The sequence below is a fragment of the Carassius carassius genome, chromosome 27, assembly GCF_963082965.1.
Source record: "Carassius carassius chromosome 27, fCarCar2.1, whole genome shotgun sequence".
Classification (NCBI taxonomy): domain Eukaryota; kingdom Metazoa; phylum Chordata; class Actinopteri; order Cypriniformes; family Cyprinidae; genus Carassius; species Carassius carassius.
In genome coordinates this window covers 16,231,427-16,251,896 of record NC_081781.1, presented here as the reverse complement: position 1 = coordinate 16,251,896, position 20,470 = coordinate 16,231,427, and the positions used below count along the sequence as shown (strand labels likewise).

Sequence of the window (20,470 nt, the reverse complement as noted above, 5' to 3'; positions counted from 1 at the left end):
AAATCAGCTCCAGTGAGTTTTGGTTGAATTGTGACTTTGATTGGCAGGCTGCATTCACAGAAAATCACTTCCAAGGATGTTGTGATCATGTAATGAGCATCCAGGGCCAGGCATCACGCAAGCCTTATCTTCAGATTGCACCCTCACCTACTTCCGTAGTCCTCATCACAACTTCCTGTTGTTCTAAAATCAGACTCATTCAAGTCCCGTGTCCTTGATCAAACATGAGAATAGCACAATGTCTGTCACTGCATCCTACTAACAAGAGTTCGCACTCGCTCTCACCTTTCAGTATAGCTTTTATGTGTCCTATTTTTGTGTTTGTCTTTTTTTCCGTGTCTTTTTCCCTTTTCGGCTCTTTTCCGCTCTTTCTCTGTCTCCCATGGCTGACCTATATGTGCTGATGTCTCACCCAAGTCTAAACCTGATGTGTTTTTTTTTTTTTTTACATTAGAATAATTCCTATTGCAATGCTCATAAATATGTGAGGCCCAGAAGTGGAATAAGACAGGAAAGGAGTCTGTTATAAGATGGTCTAAATTTAGACTGTTAATAATAGGTGCATTGTTGTTGTTGATTACGCGTAGTGTTTTCTGTTCCTGCTGGAGATTTATAGATAGTTAGTGTTTTACTGTTTGATATTTCATGAGATTTTTTTAACTGGTAAAGCATATTATTATGTGTTATTCACAGACCTAAGTCAGACCAAAGTGTGGTTAAGTGTGACAAGTGGAGGGAGATATCAAACACCACTGGGAAAAACCCCATCGTCAGCCCCACATCTGTCATTGAACGCTCTCTTAAGGTAAACATCAATTCCAGTAGAGTGCCAGTGTGCTGTGTTCAGCTCAGCCTGTGAACATGCTAAAAGCTATTTCTAAACACAGAATACACTGCTGGGTCCAAAAGTTTAAGAATATAATTCAAAATCTAATTTAAACCTGGTAATAAATGTGAAGCAAAGAAATGTTAGAATGTACTGTAAAATAAATATGATTCTGCAGTATTTCTAGGTCACTAATCAAATGGCTGTACAGCATGAAGTGCTTTGTAAGATGGTCCAATATTTGAAGCTTAAGATGGTCTGTGGATCATCACAATGATGCTTGAGAACAATATCATCAGTTTTAAGCACACTTGTTGAGTTCATGAGTTTCTCTATCATTAAAGCAAAAGAGGCACAAACCATTTCTAAATTCACATACATTTTTACATTTAACTATTCACTAAAATTTGTAATGAAAATGCAGAGGAGAAGTGATTTGAGACTTTTGGACCACACTGCATTTATTGTTGGTAATTTTTAAAATCACCCATTGCCTTCGATACTGTTTTGAAGATTTGCTGTTCTCCAATAGACCATCAGCACACTGAAGATCCAGAAAGCAGTTGACCATGCTCTCTACAGGTGCATTGCTTCCAATAAGATGGGAATAGAAGAGCGGGTCATTGTGTTTCGAGTAGCTCGTGAGTGGCGACACAGTCTACACTCTACATCCCAACTTAAATAACTGCAATCACATTTTAAGAAGTGGTCAAATCTGAACTTTTGATGTTTGTTTTCATCACAGGTTTCCTCAACCTAAGCGTCCTCCCCTCCAGCAATCCTATTGAGGGAGAGGATGTGGTAATGCGCTGTGTAGCCGATCGACTGCTGTACTCTAACTTGCATTGGTATCGGGTAACCAACATAGCCAACCCTGATGCCTCTCCAGCAGCCGTGCCCTGTGACACCCTTACCCTGTCGCCTCTCCACCAGACCAGTGTCATCATAGCAGGCCTGCAGGGCACCAATGCAACACTGGAGCTGCCCATACCCAATGCCACATTGATGGACCAAGGCCTGTATGCTTGCCAAGTGGAGAACGTGGGCAATAGTGAAAGAACCTGCTTACTTCACAACCTCCGACTCAGAGGTTAGTCCATAGCCTTAAATTTAATGATTTTTAGGAAACTTTTTCACTATCACTATTTGTGTCATTTCATTTGTTGGTGATGCTAGTGGTGCAGAAATTGCACACCTAGACTATATTTAGTTGCATTGCTCAGTTTGCATATGTTCAGAAATCTTGCACAAGCTCGAATGCACATCACAGATCAGTTTCTTTTTGCAGCTCTTGAGATGTCAAGAATTGTGACCAATCTGACTGACCAGAGAGTGAATGTGAGCGAATCTACTACTCTAGTGTGTGAAGTGTCCGGCACACCAACCCCTACTGTAGTTTGGACTAAAGACAACCAGACCGTCATGGAGGGATCAGGTGAGCAACGTAAAACCTCTATAGAAGTACAAAAATATTATAGGTGCAAGAATAAACATCTCTCTCTATATCCACAGCAATAATCAATTATCAGTTGCCTAAGAGTTTAAATACACCACATGGATTTTTGCCATTTGCAGTTCAATTAAGATAAATATTAGATTAACAACTTAAAAAATAGGAATATTAGAAAGAAAATGAGAAATGTTGCTGAAAAAAAAAACGAAAAAAAAAAAAACTAATTCAGAATATCAAAAAAACATTATAATAGTATATAAATAATACTAAAATAATCAGCAATGGTTGCCAAATGACAAATGCAGATTTTGAAGTCAGATTTACATTTACATTTAATCATTTAGCAGACGCTTTTATCCAAATCGACTTACAAATGAGAACAATAGAAGCAGTCAGGTCAACAAGAGAACAACAACAGTATACAAGTGCCATGACAAGTCTCAGTTAGTCTAGTACAGAACGCATAGGTAGGTTTTTTTTTTTTTTATAAATAAATGAAAAGACAAGGAAAAGTGCTAGTATTAGCAGGTTAAGTGCTGGTGAAAAAGATGAGTCTTTAGATGTTTCTTGAAAATGAGTAAAGAGTCAGCTGTACGAATTGAGATTGGGGGTCATTCCACCAGCTGGGCACAGTCCAGGAAAAGGTCTGTGAGAGTGATTTTGATTTAACAGAAAATCATGTTGCATATATAATTTTTTTTTAACCTTTATGCCATTGAATCAATTTACTCAGAGGATATCAGTTCATATGTTGGAGGGAAATCTGATTTTAAATAATCAGAACACTTTTTGTTTGACCACAATTCTCAGGATTGAGAAGGAATTCATTTATTGTTTTGTTAAGCTCTTAACAACAAAAAAAATCAGTTTGGTTTTAGTGTGCTTTACAGACCAAATGAACAGCAGAAACTCACTCTGAGAGGTAATTTTTGAGAGAAATATTCCAAATGTCTAATAGCTACCTGTTCATTTAGATCTGGGTACCAAAAGAGCAAACAAAACCAGTGATGTAAATTATAGTGCTGCTGTTACTGCATGTCACACAAATGAAATATTGATCTATATTAATTCAACATTGTGTAATACGCTGTATAAAGCTGTAATAGGCAATTGTTACTTTAAGAAGCTATGTTTGTCTGACCCTTAAAATGAAGTGTAAGTTCATTAAGTGTACTCACTGATATAATTAGGCTACCTGACAAAGCATTTTTTACAGTGACAGTGATGTTCATGTATTTCTTTTGTCAGGTGTGATTCTGAAACAGTCAAATCGTGTCTTAACCATCCAACGGGTGAAAAAAGAGGACAGTGGTCTTTACATATGTACTGCGTGTAACCAGCAAGGCTGTGACTCTCACGAGGCTCGTATCACTGTAGATGGTGAGTAAACAAAACTCATTCATTTATTGATTTACACTGCTTTATTATATTTTATTGGTTTGCAGATTTAAAGAAAGGGCAGTAGGACCTAAAACGTTATTTTTTCGGTAAATTTTGCAATACATTAATGTAATTAATTTTTTAAGAATCCTCTTACGCTTACAGAGGCTTCATTTATTTGATAAAAAATACAGTAAAAAAAGTAATATTGTGAAATGTTATTACAATTTTAAAATAACGCTTTTCTATTTTAATATATTTTTTAATGTAATTTATAAGTATTATTGATATACAAGGAATGTTTCTTATTATTATCAATGTTGAAAGCAAAAGAACATAGTTTATTTAAAATATATATCTTTTGTAACATTATCAATGTCTTTAGTGTCACTTTTGATAAACTGAATGCATCTTTGCTCAATAAAATTTGCAATTTCAAAAAAAAAAAATTAAAAATTACTGACCCCAAACTTTTGAACAGTAGTTTTATAGCAAAAGATGGCAGGTAGATTTGCAGTAGCTTGTCAGTTATAAATCGACACGTAAAACAACATGTACTGTAGTATCCACACTATTAAAGACCACATTTTTAAGTTGGTTGTGAGGCGAGCTCACTCTCCCACTGACTTTTATCCTCATTGAGATTTTGTTGTAATCAAGGCCTTGTGGCAAAAATAGCTCTCTTTTTAGTCTGTCAGGAAGGGGGCTCTGTTAGTGTACATCCTTTAGGGAGTGCTTAAAGAAAACAAAGCAAAATCCCAGAACACAAAAGAAAAGAGGGGTGTCCCACCCTCTCTCTATCACTCTATGTCACACACATTTTTCCCAGTCACTTACATCTCTGTATGGTTGCGCCTCTTGCCTCACACACAGAAAGGACAGAAAGCGCAAAGGCCCACAAAAAACAGAGACATACTCAGTGTGTACGTGACTCATTTCTCGGCATCACTGTTTCTTGTTGTCACTGCAAATTCAACTGTCGTCTGACCGCAACAAGAAGGGTTCACTCTTCCCACAAAGAGTAAAAGATAGGAAGAGATAAAGAAATAAACTAAATCATGTAGTAATCCACTGAGCAGTTGCATGTTCTAATATATAAAAAAAGAACATGGTATTTTTCAACCTATCTATCTATCTATCTATCTATCTATCTATCTATCTATCTATCTATCTATCTATCTATCTATCTATCTATCTATCTATCTATCTATCTATCTATCTATCTATCTCCTCAGTTTTGGTTAAATCTTGTATCTTTTTGTCATCTTTTTTATGTGAGGTCTGATTGATCATGTGACCCATCTCACAGGTGCAGAAGAAAAGATGAATGTGGAATTGATCATGCCTATTGGTGCCGTGGCCATCGCCATGTTCCTCTGGCTCCTCATCGTCTTCGTCATCCGTAATAGGAAGCGGGTAACATTCCATCTCATTCCCTTTTCCTCGTTTGCTTCCCCTCTCTCTTCACACTTCGCTCTCCTGACTGATCAAAACTGACTACCCGGACTTGGCTTACGTCTTCTCTATTGTATGCTCAGCCCACATTCTGCTGCGATGCGTCACGTACACCAGCCAGCCGTGGGCCCAAGTCCTGCTTTACTCCAGCCTTAATTCTGCCTCTGAGTATGATAGTGGCTTCCAGTAACTCATTAGTGGGTGTCTTTATAATGAGGGCTTGATTCTGGGAGACTCAAGCTGGACAAAGTTGGAGGTCTTGCACTGTGTTTGTCATTCAGTTATGCTCACCCTTTCCATCACTACCTCTTCCCTCTCCAGCAGCCTAATGAAGGAGATCTGAAAACTGGCTACCTGTCAATGATTCTGGACTCAGATGATTTGCCAATGGATGAGCACTGTGAGAGACTGACCTATGATGCAAACAAGTGGGAATTCCCACGTGACAGACTGAAGCTAGGTGAGGTTGGCTGAACGTGAGAAATAAACCAATAATAATAATAATAATAAAAAAGCTTAAATATCCAGGAGTTAAATTAACTAGGACCAATCTGGACTTTTGATATTTTTTTTTATAAAATAAAATAATAGTATTCAATAGAATTTTGTCTTCATTTAATGAGTGTACTTGTTCAAGGCAATTAGGTAATTGCATTAACTCCCCTTTGTTAATGGTTAACTTGTAAGATATTTTGAGATGCTATATGCTTGTGTAGAACAGAAAATCTGTTACTATCCATTGATTTGGAGTAGCATTTATTTGTTTGTTTGTTAATTGGTTAATTGCAATCTTCATTTAACTCTGGGACTACTAACATCAAATGCAAGTAATGTACCACTGTACCAAAGTTTACTGTGTAACACATTCAATCATATGTTTTTATTTCTCTATATAACATTAATTTATTTATTTTGTTAGTTAATTGTTGGTTAACTGGAATATGGTTTTAATTTTAGAATTAATCTCAAGCAAGACTCACATCATTAGACCAATATATACTATATGTATATATTTAAGTGATATATATATATATATATATATATATATATATATATATATGTATTAATATATGTTATATTTATTTATTTTTATCTATGTTATCTATTCTTAAGCATATTATAAATGTCGGCTTCCGACATCTTTAAAGTCCCAATTTAACCTCTGCCAAAAGCTAAAATATTTGCACAAAAATGGTACTATAAATGTACATGTAAGTGTTCACAAATGTGTACTACTATGCTTTCCAGGAGAGCCGCTGGGCAGAGGGGCATTTGGTCAAGTTGTGGAGGCGACCGCATATGGTATTGAGAAGGCCACCACCTGTACTACAGTAGCAGTGAAGATGCTCAAGGGTATGAGGCATCTGTTCACTGGCCTTAAAGGTCCCATGACATGGATTATTTTCTTTTCTTTAAATGCTTTTTAATGTTTCCTTAGGTGTACTTATATTGTTAGTATGATTTTTACATTTAAAATTTAGAAATAAAAAGCATTTTTTATATCCTGATATTAGCCCTCTGGCTTGAATGCTCTGTTTGAAGGGGCGTGTCTGCTGTGAGACTGCTGTGAGGAAACGACAACTGTTGTGATTGGCTAACATCTTTGCATTTGAAATGCGTATTACATGTGGACCCCTCTCAAATATATATATTTACAGCTGTCGAGATTAACGAATCGTGGATTTGTTGATTATATAATTATTTTTTCGATCTTTTCCCATCACATGAAAGGCTGCAGTGATGAGCAGCATTGAGTAGACAGAGTCTGTTTATCGCGTGAATGCAGTCACCTCGTCATTATTGCAACACGTTTTCTCTCACAAAATGCTTTCACCACAACTAACAGCAAACTCATGAATACAGTAAGAGCTTTGTTGTGCAGCATAACAGCGTCATTCATTGTAATGGCAGTTTAGGCAAGTGTGCAGATATACTCGCAATGTGTGAGAGCTCCGAAAAAAAAGGGAGCGTTCTTTGATCGCTCTCTGTAGTTAAATCACAATTTAAATAACAGATTTGTTTCATGCTACTAAGAGAAACAACGTGAAGTTGATCGTTTAGTCACTGGCTTGATTCACTGATGCATAAACAGTATTAAACGATTTAGAAAGAAAGTCTGTGTGAACTTGAATGATTAACTACACATCAGAAATCACTGATCACAGATCAGGCATTAATAAACACTGTTACTCACTGTTTGTGCCGGTGCTGTCGAATCCATATCATAAAAGTCTGTTTGTTATGCCTGTGCTGACATTGCGACTGAATTATATGTAAATATTTGGGCGGGCAAAGCAAAGAAAGGGGAGGTAACATTTCTCTTTACAACGTCACAAAGAGGAGATTCCAGATCAGCCCGTTTGAGCTTCCGTTTTTTCAAAGGCAGAGAAAGATAGTAAAATCTCGATTTACACCGATTAAAATTTTTAGAAACTTGGGGACCACATACATGCTAGGGGAAGTCATATTAATGTTAAAAAACCTCAGAAAGTGAAATTTTCATGTCATGGGACCTTTAATAAACTGACTGTGCATATCTTTCATAACACAACTGACAGCAGCATTATCAATCTCCAACAGAGGGCGCTACCACCAGTGAATACCGCGCTCTGATGTCTGAACTGAAGATCCTCATCCATATTGGTCACCATCTAAATGTGGTCAATCTTCTAGGAGCCTGCACCAAACCAGGAGGTGAGTATCCCTTTAACACCCAAAAAAAAAATAAAAAAAAATAAAAGTCAGAAATGCCACAAAGTAGTTGTGCATTGTTGAGAAGAACACGGTGTACCCACATTAAAGGCCTTTCCTCTTCTTCCTCTCTTTCTTTGCTACTTTAGGACCCTTGATGGTGATTGTTGAGTACTGTAAACATGGTAACCTCTCCAGCTATTTAAAAAGCAAGCGAGGAGAGTACAGTCCCTACAAGGTAAATTCCATCATAACCTACAGTGCAACTAGTAAAATGATGTGATGTGGTTTTGGAGATCTCAGCTCCTCCTTTTAACACTGTCCTCTGATGTGGTCCGATTGATTCGGGTGCCTTATGTAAGACATTGGGCAACAGCCAACTGTAAGGCATTTAAATGTTGTTCAAGGTTGAAGGTTTTATGAACTGTACCTGATATGTTGGTACTTCTTGACCCTGACAACAACGAAAACTGATCCAAACGTGTTGTGTTTCTCAGAAGCGAACGCCACGGATGCCGTGCATGAGGGAGGTGCAGCAGGATGAGGATTTGCACGAGGGGGATCTGGGTCTGGGAACCAGCACTCGGCTGGACATCTGCACTGGTACTGCCATGTGCTCCAGGACGGGGGAACAGACCTCCACGACCCAGCTGCAGGACGAACAAGGTCCAGTATATTGGTCTGTTAGATACTCTGTACTGTGTCTGGACAGGGATAATATGGCTCTTTTAATAAATTTATGGAAACTGTGTCAGACTGTATCAAATGTTTAGGTCTTTTGGGTAGTTGGGAAGTTGTCTTGTGCTGTTAACTCCATCTAAATGCTATACTAAAAAATATAAAAATCTCAAAATTGAAAGCAAGATACATTTACTTAAATTATTATAATAAATTGATATATTAATTGATATATTGTATTTTGAATAATTATTTTCATTAATCATTGGTAAATAGTTTTCTTCTGTTTTGCCTAACCTTAACCAGTGTTATTTTAGTATTATATAGATAATATTATCTTATTTCTTAATATTTAAGAATTAGCTTGGTTTATATTTTCAGTTTTCATTGTTATGTGTTTTTGTCATTTTAATATATCAGTTTTTGTATTTCTATTCATCTTAGCCTAATGTAAGGTTAAAGATATATTCTCTATGAGAATATAAAAATAAAATAATAGCAATTATTTTAATTATCAAGCAGCTTTAATGAGCTCATTATTTTGAAACCTACAGTGAATTGTTTTACTTTTAAAACTCTAATTAAAAAAAAATATATTTTTTAATAATAAATACATATGTAAACAAACAGTTTAATTATTTTAATATTATAAATTATTCTTTTAATTATTAGCATCAGCTTAATGAGCTCATATTATTTGAGAAAATAGATGGAATATTTGTGAAAATTGATTTGTCACACTATAAATTAAAAATAAGTAATAACTGCAGAATAAACATAAATAAACAAACAGAATAATTGTTTTTAGTAATAATTCTACTTATTATTAGGCAGCTTAAATGAGCTCACATTATTTGAGAAAATATATGGAATTTTACTAAGTTATTAAACTGTAAATTAAAACACACACACACACACACACACACACAAATATATATATATATATATACATATTTAAAAATATATTTAATTCATGAATTAATAAATAATGATGAATGCAAAAAACATTTACACACAAAATATACACTTTGTTTTATACACATACATACAGTAAATATTAACATAAAATCTTCATATTAAAAATTTTTTGTGTATCATCTGCTCATGTATAGAGAGTTCAGACTGGGACCACCTGACGATGGAGGATCTCATCAGCTATAGTTTCCAAGTGGCCAAAGGCATGGAGTTCCTAGCCTCTCGAAAGGTAAAATTGAAACACATGACCATGGTCTGCTTGTGTGTGTGTGTGTGTACTTTGTTAATTAATATTTACAATTCATTCAAGATGATTGCTTCGGTCATAATGCTACCTTGTGTTTGTAGTGTATCCACCGGGACTTGGCAGCCAGAAACATCCTTCTCTCCGAAAACAGCGTGGTGAAGATATGTGACTTTGGGCTGGCCAGAGACGTATATAAAGACCCTGATTACGTCCGCAAAGGAGATGTGAGAACTCTTCCTACACACACAGACAACTTAATTTCAGCTGTTCAGCGAAATAGACTCATTTATACTTGAGCATTTCTTTTTTATCATCACAGGCTCGTCTTCCTCTCAAGTGGATGGCTCCTGAGACCATCTTTGACCGCGTGTACACCACACAGAGTGATGTTTGGTCATTTGGTGTGCTGCTCTGGGAGATCTTCTCACTTGGTAACACAATATTTGATATTAACATGAACACTGAGCTTATTAGACAGCATAAACGTACTATAACAGGGTGACTGATGTCCTGATGGCCCATCATCTTTGGTGCAGGTGCGTCTCCATACCCAGGTGTGTGCATCGATGAGTCTTTCTGCAGGAGACTAAAGGAGGGAACCAGAATGAGAGCTCCAGACTATGCCACACCTGAGATGTAAATATACTTCACACTTTTAATCTTGCTGTAAAATCGAAGGTCTGTGGAAACAAGCAGTTGATCTAGGTTTTTGTAGTTCTGGCGATGCAAGTCATAGTGTTAGCAGTGGAAAATGGGCATAAGTAGTACAATTTTGTTTATACTGTTCACATTGCAGAGGAACCTTAATCTTATCATTGAAATGAGAGATGTGGCAACTGACTGAATCCTGAATATGTAATCAATCCCATCTCTTCCTTGTTTCTGTGAAATTCTTCCAGATACCAGACCATGCTGGACTGCTGGCTTGATCGCGCTAAAGACAGGCCAACCTTTACTCGGTTAGTCGAGCATCTGGGCAATCTGCTACAAGCTAGCGCTCAACAGGTTAGATTTGACTTCAAGTATATGTTTTTTCTCATTCATGTGTTTTTAGTAATTGAGACATAGCTAAATAATTAACTATAATAACTTTGTCTTGTTTTACATTAAAAATATGATACATTTACTTAATATAGTGAATTCATATAGTAAGTCTATTACTTTTTTCCATTTGTATTTTGAATGATTTTCTTTACTTCATTAGCAAATAGTTTTCTCATGTTTTTGCCAAGCCTAAACCAGTGTTATTGTAGTATTATATAGACACTATTATATATTGACACTATTTAGAACTAGCGTTGTCATTTTAATATATCAGTTTTATGTATTTCTAATCACCTTACATTCATTTTAGTTTTAGTAATTTTAGTACTGCAGCCTAATTCATTTACTTGCCAAGGCTACATTTTCACTAATGTTTTATAAGTGTATCTAGATTTAGATTTAGATTTTACTTTATTTCTGCTATATTTCAGTTACCTTTTTTTTTTAAGTTTTAAACTTTTATTTTTAACTTTACAAAAACAATGACCAAATGTAGTTAGATGTGAGATCAAAAGATCTTCTGCGATTTCACATCTAATGTAAATTTGGATGGTTAGATATTTTTATTGGAAAACGACAAAAACAGGAATAAAGTGACTTTTGCTGCATGTAATGGAACATGGTTCAATGTGACAAAATTGAAATCTTTTAATCGAACTACCATTTGTTACCTGTGTTTTAGGATGGAAAGGACTACATCCCTCTGACAAACGGAGAGATGGAAGAGGAATCAGGAGCTCCTCACCTCAGTGTGACATCGAAAAGAGCTTTCTATGCAGGCAACAAAGAGGCCCAGCTCCACTATGACAATACTCCACCTCTAGGGTTAGTTACAGTAACTTCTCAATCTGGTGTTTTGTGTGTACAGTATGTGTGTGTGTGTGTGTGTGGAGTTGTTGGCATTACTGATTCAAATCTGATTACTGACTGAAACGAATCAGAATTATTTATATCCTTGCAAGTACTAATACTCATCCCCACCCCAGTTTTATGTTCACACTACATTGAAGACCTGACATTTGTGGATATAACGTGCTTAACCGCTCCTTTGACAAACTAATACAACAATGGTCCCACCCATGCCTTTCCTGACAGGTTCCCACAGCAGATTGACAGTTGCGGTGTGCCAATAAGTGTGACGACTTTTGTGGACATTCCCCTGGAGCACACTGCTGTAATGGTACATCAACTCTACAATACTACAACGCAGATCTCCTCATGACCCAAAAACACTTTCAGCAGAAATTAGAAATGTTCCTGCAAACAATTAAACTCTATAGATTATCTTGATTGGTGTAATTAAACAAAGTCAAGTGGATTCAGGAAGTTAAATTCTTTATTTTTTTTATATTTTATAAATATTTTAGATCTATTTTTAGATTTTTAAAAAATATGTTTTTGACTTGTCAATGTTAAATGCTGATTTTAAATGTGACAGAATGGTCACATGGACTGTGGTGTGGGCTTGTCACGTGAACAAATGAAAGCTTTGGATCGGCAAGCGCAAAGACCACTTAATTTCAGGTGACACTTTCATCCTGATCTTATTAGAGCTACAAACCAAGGCAGTTTCACAATCATATAAATACATTCATGCTTTTATCCGCAGCCCACTACTGCGATGCAAGAGTAAGGAGTCTTTAGCATCTGAATCCTCCAATCAGACCAGTGGCTATCAGTCCGGCTACCACTCTGATGATGCAGAAGCCCCCATATACGCCAACGAGGAGATGATTCTGAAGAGAGACATTCGGATGAAACCTCCACTGCCCAAGAGAAATGACAAGTTCAGTGCAGAGGTCCGTTATAGTGTGCCTCCAGTTTAACATCTGTAGCGCTTCAAACAGTCTTCCTCTTTATGTTATTCAGAACTTTAATGTAGTAGTTCAGCCAGAAATGAACATTTCAGTTTCATCATTTAAGACCCGTTCACTCCAAGGACGATAACCATAAAGATAACGATAAAGATATAGTTCTAAAAATTCCAAACCTGTGAGTTTCTTTTTTCTGCTGAACATAAAAAAAGATATTCTGAAGAATGTTGGTAGCCAAAAGTTCACTGTAGCCATCGACTTCCATAGTATGGAAGAAAAAAATACTATGGAAGTCAATGGGTGCCAGCAGTTTGCTTACCAACATTCAAAATATCCTCCTTTGTGTTTAGCAGAAGAAAGAAACTCATACTTGAGGGAGAGTAAATGAGGAAACTGAAATGTTCATTTTTCAACTATATTTAATGTAATAGTTTAAATTTGGAAATAATTTCCTCACCCTCACATCTTTTTAAATCCTTTTTTGACTTTCTTTCTTATGTTAAAAACAAAATCCGGTATTTATAAAACAATGTCCAAGATGCTCTTTATGATGCTTTATGATGCTCCATTTTTTTTTGCTTGTCAGCGCTTGGTCTCCATCCACTTACATTGTCTGGTACATTACAACTTTTTTGTTCTTTAGAAAGTCATACAGGTTTAACAGAACATGGAGGTGCATAAATGACTAATCTTTCCATTCATGCTCACGCGACAGAACAGCCAAAGGGCAATTTCCTATCTAAAATGAGTAGCAACCTTCTTACTTTTCATCCCACATTAGGTTTTTCACATGCCACATGACTGTATCACCCTAAAACAACAAACTGTTAAATTGGCTGTTGAGCTCCGACTGAGATGCACCATTATCGCTTCTTGCGTAAAGGAACCACTGACTCATTTGAACTGTTAACTGTTTCTTTTATCATACTCGCTTTTTGAAATAAATGTAATATATTGTTTTGGAACAGACTGTTTTTGAGCAGATAAGATATATGTTTTAGTTTAAATCTTCTAAATGTCAGGGGAGTTTGGAGAGTGAGAAAGCCTTAGCCATATACAATCATGTTTACACAGTCTTGCGGAGCAAGAGTGGTCTCTCAGTGTGTCCACGCCACTTCCTGAGCAAAGACCTGCCCTCTTCCTACTGCACAGGAAATGGCAACTGGAATGTCAGACAATTGAGTGTGAGAATGTTTTCCATTTTGTTGTCTTCATCTTTTGCATTGTCTTTAAATGTATCATGACCAGACTTGCTCTCCCCCAAGCAACAAACAGTCTGTCTGAATTTGGTTTTCTCAGCTTTGTTTCTCGGTTGACCTTTTGATTGTACAGTTTATAATGAGGGCCTTCTTTGCCTTTGTAAGAAAAATGTCAGTAATTTGCCATTATGATTATATTATTTAGTTACACGTCTATTAATGTAATTAGTTTTTTTTAAATAAACACTCTTGACAGTCAAAAACAAGATTTAGGTGTGCGTGTTTGCCTGCATCTTTTGTGACCCCTCTCTTCCTGTATCTGTTTCTGAGTGACCCTGACGAGACAATGTCCTCGTATCTCTAGTTATTTGTGTACGTCGGAGAAAACAGGACAATGTGTTTCAGCCTCTGTGAACTAGACTTGCTTTTTTTCATACTAGTGTGTGCATGTTGGGTTTCATGCATTTTTATTTTTGTGTATGTGTGGGTGTGAACACTTGGGCCTGAGGAAACAATGCTCACACAGCCTTGGGTGTTTTCCTTGGAGTGCTGCTCTCAAAATGGCTGCTCAGAATAGCATGCACAAGGCCATCAAAGTGTGGTGAGATCTGCGCTCTGGGCCTTACTTTTCATCCAGCTATTGTTTACATTTATCATTGTATTAATAATAATAATAAATTCTGTGGGTTAGTTGCTTCACATCATGTGTCTCTCAGTGGAGGAATCATCATGAACACAAGTGAAAAAAAAACAAAAAAATTTTATTTGAATTTTTGATCAAATATCTTTTTTTAATGTAAAAATTTACATGAATGTAGTAATGTCTTAGTATTCAGTCTGTCTCTGTTTTGCTTTAATAATCTCAACATGTTCTCCAGCATGATTTAACATGATCCAACGAGCATTGTGAGCTTCAGTTAAATCAAGACCATTTGTATAAAGAATCATATAATCACTGTCACATATTTATTCATTTTAATAGTGACCAAGAAATAGTGCAGAAAATTCTGTCAATATACATTTAATTTAATAATATTTGTTTAATTTTTGAAATACAAAATTTAATTTTTTTTCTGGTTAAAACAAAAGGTTTCTGAAATGATTGTTTCTATTTCACATATAACATTAAGAATGTTTGTTTATTTAAAAAAAATCTTAAGGCTTTATTTCCTGGTTTAAAAAAAATTCAGAATTTTTGATTATTTAATATTTCTATTTCAACATACTGTATGTATTTAATTTCATATACATTATTTTACTTTTCTTTTTAAGACTTTATTTCCTTGATTAAATGTTTCAAACATTTTTATATAGAGTATTTCTATTTCAGTGTGTTTCATTTCACATACAACATATATTTGTTATATGTTTTTCTCTGAGCTAGTAAAGCTTTTGTACTGGTTTAAATGGAATGTTTTTGAATTTTAGACCACAGATTAGTTTTTGTAACAAGAATTATTCATTTTTTATCACCTTAAAACACCTTTTGCCTTATAACCTTTGCGTGCATTTGATATCTGGTGTTTGTGTGAGTGAATTAGAGGTTGTACCCTGCTTGGATTCCCACTGTGTGAGGAAGCGGTGCTTACATAAACTTACTATTTACTGGTGCCTACAACTCCTGAGAACATCAACATCAAAGGATAACCACAGTCTTGCTGCCAAACACAGGCACAAATAAGGGCATGTGATTTTACAGTGCTTGCCCTGAGCCATGCACACACGCACATAGGTTATGCATGCACATACTGTGCAAGTTTTGTTCCAGAAATGCCATACTTTAAACTCTTTATGTTAAGGCAATGATCTGAGGAGCAGTCATTCTTACTAGCGCCACCTAGAGATCAGGAATGGCTCCACATGCTGCAACTGAGGGAATCTGTGATTGCTTATCATGATGTCAATGTGGATGTTTGCTCTGTAAAGTAGCACAACATAGCGTTTTTAAAACCAGTTTATATTTGAGATTATTGAAAATAGCTGGCGATGATCAAAAACTGACGTTATCTGTTTGTCTTTCATGATAAAAGCGTATCCTTCTTAGCTGCAGGAACTCTCATTTCCTTTGGAATGGGGGAAATGTCCTGCAATGATCTGCAATGCCAGGAAATATCTTTAAACACACAAACTCTGGCACACTGGCGCACATGGCATGGGTAATGTGGAAAGCAGTGGATATGCGCAAACACATACAGTTTGAACCCTATGTGACATACAAAGACTGGAAATTTGAGAGCTCTAACAATGAGCCCAAAGTATTCACCCTCTAATAAAAATTCAGACATCAATTTAACGGAGATTAATTTACAGAAATGGCTTCTCCTATAAATAGCATAATGAATGTTTCAAGTATCCTCATTTGCTCTCATACGAGTTTATGAAAAAACACCGTAAACATCATCCAAACGACGTCTAATATTTTTGATTCTGATGCATCAACTAATATGATAATCAGATGATCTTATTTTTCATGTACGATTTTATTTGTATTATTATTATTATTATTACTATTACTATTACTATTATTATTTTTATTATTATTCATAGGCCCATATTTTGTATATTCACCAGCACGCGCTTTTGTTTTGTAGGTAAATAAAAACTCTGCCGCCACCTAGTGATGCATTGAGTGAGTAACATTTGATGAAGTTCTCTTTAGTTCAATGCCACATTAATACATAATCACAGACATGGGGACTTGTGACTTGGTGACTTGGACTCGAGTCGCTATTTTTATGACTTGTGACTTGACCTGACAAAAAATAAAATACTTGAGACTTGACTCGGACTTGGAAGTTAAAGACTCGGGACTTGACTTGACTTGAGACAGGATGACTCGAATGACTTGAGTGTTAATCACATTATGTTTTCAGTTTGAATATAAAATATATAAATTATTTAAAAAAAATAAAATTGATTACTCAATTTTAGCTGGAGCTGGAGCGAAGCTGGAGCGCAGGCTGAGAATCGCGTTGTCATGTCATGACATCATCAGTCATGCCCTCTCTACCTTACGCAGACCACGCCCACTTAGATCAGATATCACATCACATCAACATCTCAGCTTGAGGGGTACTGAGGGTCATCGCTTTTGTCGTCAATAATTCGCGCCTAAAAACGCGTGGAAATCGCTAGTCGCGCCGCTTTCTCATTGTTTCCAAAGCGCTCGGGCAGTTGAGCCCCTGAGGCGTCGAGCGTGTCGCACCGCGTGTGCGTCGCGACCGCGTTGCTTCCATTATGAGCGCGCATACCGGTGGCGCATACATGGTGGGATAGGCCACATCGTGCTCGGCTTGCAGACAAGACTCTCGAATCTTATATTTTGCAAGTGCAATACCTTGTAATAGAGGTAATGACTTTAATGACTCTGAGAGAGAGAGAGAGAGAGAGAGAGAGAGAGAGAGAGAGAGAGAGAGAGTGTGTGTGTGTGTGTGAGAGAGAGAGAGAGAGAGTGAGTGAGAGAGAGAGAGAGAAACACACTCGTGCTTCACCTGATGAAGGAAACCCAAACTGAGTCTGACTCCCAATCACAACCCCAACATTCAGAAACTAATTGACAAAAATCTGAAGTATAATTATGATGAAAAATTAAAAAAAATGAATTTGAGCTCCAAACCAAACTCCAGTGTTATTCGGCCCTAAACAGAACCACAAAACTGGCAAATTACTTATCACTCAAGCAATTAAAAGAAAGACAAATCCTTTCAAAATATCGACTCAGTGATCATGATTTGGAAATAGAGATTGGTAGACATAAAAGATCCTGGCTACCGAGAGAAGAGAGGCAAACACTGTGAGCTGAATCAAACAGAGGATGAGAAACACTTCCTTCTTGTCTGTCCCAAATACAGCACTACAAGAGAAACATTCTTCCCACAGTTTGAAGCTTTGAATCCTTCATTCTTGTCTCTAAATGACTCGGAGAAACTACTCTATATACTTGGAGAGAATGAGACGGCAGTCACAATAGCTGCTAAATATTATACACCATACACACCATACGAAAGGGATAATTTATTGTTTTCAACTGTTTTATTTTATATTCTTAATTCTATATAATTACTATTATTAATATTAGAAATATTATCTGCTGCTGCTATTTTTATTGTATTTTATTGTAATCATATTTTATTCTGTATCTTAATGCTAAATTTGGCATTACAAAAAATGTAAACTGTGTTTGAGGGGAAGTTGTGGCCTAATGGTTAGAGAGTCGGACTTGCAATCGAAGGGTTGTGAGTTCGAGTCTCGGGCCGGCAGGAATTGTGGGTGGGGGGAGTGCATGTACAGTTCTCTCTCCACCTTCAATACCACGACTTAGGTGCCCTTGAGCAAGGCATCGAACCCCCAACTGCTCCCCGGGCGCCGCAGCATAAATGGCTGCCCACTGCTCCGGGTGTGTGTTCACAGTGTGTGTGTTCTCTGCTCTGTGTGTGTACACTTCGGATGGGTTAAATGCAGAGCACGAATTCTGAGTATGGGTCACCATACTTGGCTGAATGTCATGTCACGTCACGTCCTTTGTGTGTGTGTGTGAGAGAGAGAGAGAGAGAGAGAGAGAGGGGAGGGGGGGTGTTCAGAGAGGAGTCTGTTGGATGTTTAGCTGTTATTTGTTTTATGGACTCAATGTTGAAAATGTAAAACATTTCAAACACTGTTGGCAGAAGTGAAAAATAAATAATTTTATGAAGTTACAATTTTGTTTGATTCCATGATGTATTTTACTGAACATGAGTATTTACAATGCAAATCCAAATTATTTTAATTTACTGTTACTTATATCTTGTCTTTTAACTTTATTAAGATCAGATTCTGCAGGTAAAATTACAATAATAAGGTGACTTGACTTGGACTTGACTTGACTTACTACAGGACTTGACTTGACTTGACTTGACATAACTTGTGACTTGACTTGACTTGCCCAAGAAAAAAATACTTGGGACTTACTTGAGACTTGAAGGTTACGAATTGAGACTTACTTGAGACTTGCACATGTGTGACTTGGTCCCATCTCTGCATAATCACATTACTAACATTAGCTTTAAATAAATTAATTACTAATTCAATTTCAGCGCTTTTCATTACGTATTTTCAGTGCGTTTTATTTTTATTTTGTTCCAGAATATAATTATAATAAATATAATATATGATTTAAAGTCATTTGAGTAAATGTGAAAAAAATTGCAGTTTGCAAAGAGCCCAATTTCTGTGATATAACATAACTGTTGTTCTTTACCTTTTAAAATATTTAGAAAATTATTTGACTTAGTTGGGTGACAAATCAGCAAGGGTCTGAAGCTAGAGACTATCTATCAAAATGCAATGCAATGAAATGTTGGTAAAAACAAATAAAGAAAATTCCTTTATATTAACAAGCTACACTGTGCCCAAAGTACACTTGTTAATAATGTGTAGTTTAAAGCTATTTGGAAAATACAGAAAATGAAATTGTTCAGAAATATGTATTTTTCTATAATTCAATGTTGTATTTAAAAATAAAAATATGTAATAAAAATGTGTTTATATATACAAATAATATCAAATGTTGATATTATTTTTACGAACACATCTAAATAAACATATTTCAAATTATATTCTTTGCAGAGATTTGAGAAATTTCTATGTGTATTCTACGCAATGACGCAGTTTTGCGTCATGGTTTCATAATGACATCATCCAATGATGTCTCAACATCATTTAGCAACATTTGGCAACTTTCGCTACATGAAAATAAGTTGGCAACACTGGATGACACTAAATAAAGAAAAAAGGACACTTGAAGATACAAATTCTACTAAAGAGTTTATGAATATATCCTGCGTCTGAAAAAGATGAAGCGGACGACAACAGAAGTGACTGAACTGAGTCGAGAAGGTGAGCAAAAGAAGCAGGCTACCCGAGCAAACCGCCAACAGGAAAGTACAGAGAAAAGTTACTTTAATGTGACAAAAATAAAACGATAAATACACTAGCACAGTTTTATAAACTTTAGTAAGATTAAAATCTTTATATGGGCCACAGGGCCAGTCGTAATAACATTCTTCCAAATTTCAGTGACTTCAGGCGACGGGCCTTTATCTGTTTCTGCGGGTCTGTTGTGACACAAGCATACAGGGATACAGGTTGGTGACGTATGAGTTTACATCTGGATCATTATCATCTGACAATCTGTAGCAGATGAACAATTTATAAATAGTCATAACTTTCCTATCCCATTAAAGGAATGTATTCCCTTGATGAAAGCTATACTTGCAGGCTTAACCCAGTTAGCCTAAATAGAAATCACCTTAATTTTAGAAAATAGTTTTTTTTTTCGGGCAGTACGTTTGGGTGGGATTGATATTTTAGTTTGGAAATGCAACAATGAACATATTCGCTAAATATTTCAAATGAACAGAAAGATTTCTCCAAGAGGTAAATTCCACTGGAGTTCCTTTATAATAAATGTAAATTGAAGAAAGGTATGAGTTTTTTAAAGTACAATTTGTATAGCCTATCCAACAAAGTTAGGAGATTCATTATCTCTTTGTCCATTTTTGTCCATATTTACTTTGTTCAAATATTTTGATGTCGATGAGAGGTTCTGTTGTAGAGATAGCTGCCCATTTGTTTTTGCATTCGTCCTCAAAGAAGTTTTTTTTTTTATATGAAAATCCAAAGTTATGATCTGTTGAATATGTTGTTAATTTCCTTCATCACTTTTTATTC

The 20,470-nt window shown here is 36.0% G+C and overlaps 1 protein-coding gene across 2 annotated transcripts in view; it reads left to right on the top strand.

The window, feature by feature from the left end:
* The window catches only part of kdr (kinase insert domain receptor (a type III receptor tyrosine kinase)), a 167,583-nt gene that overhangs the window by 9,426 nt on the left and 137,687 nt on the right, over positions 1-20,470 (top strand). The window contains exons 11-30 of one of the 2 annotated variants that reach the window (XM_059512958.1): positions 694-805; positions 1,359-1,467; positions 1,572-1,916; positions 2,115-2,261; positions 3,528-3,659; positions 4,969-5,075; positions 5,439-5,574; positions 6,363-6,467; positions 7,695-7,808; positions 7,955-8,043; positions 8,303-8,471; positions 9,596-9,687; positions 9,807-9,929; positions 10,025-10,136; positions 10,242-10,341; positions 10,605-10,710; positions 11,432-11,574; positions 11,845-11,929; positions 12,188-12,273; positions 12,359-12,745. In XM_059512958.1, the coding sequence (XP_059368941.1) occupies positions 694-805; positions 1,359-1,467; positions 1,572-1,916; positions 2,115-2,261; positions 3,528-3,659; positions 4,969-5,075; positions 5,439-5,574; positions 6,363-6,467; positions 7,695-7,808; positions 7,955-8,043; positions 8,303-8,471; positions 9,596-9,687; positions 9,807-9,929; positions 10,025-10,136; positions 10,242-10,341; positions 10,605-10,710; positions 11,432-11,574; positions 11,845-11,929; positions 12,188-12,273; positions 12,359-12,575 (2,629 nt within the window). In that variant the 3' untranslated portion in view covers positions 12,576-12,745. Of the gene's footprint in view, positions 1-693; positions 806-1,358; positions 1,468-1,571; positions 1,917-2,114; positions 2,262-3,527; positions 3,660-4,968; positions 5,076-5,435; positions 5,575-6,362; positions 6,468-7,694; positions 7,809-7,954; positions 8,044-8,302; positions 8,472-9,595; positions 9,688-9,806; positions 9,930-10,024; positions 10,137-10,241; positions 10,342-10,604; positions 10,711-11,431; positions 11,575-11,844; positions 11,930-12,187; positions 12,274-12,358; positions 12,746-20,470 lie in introns of both variants that reach the window. The other variant, XM_059512957.1, reaches the window with a different exon arrangement.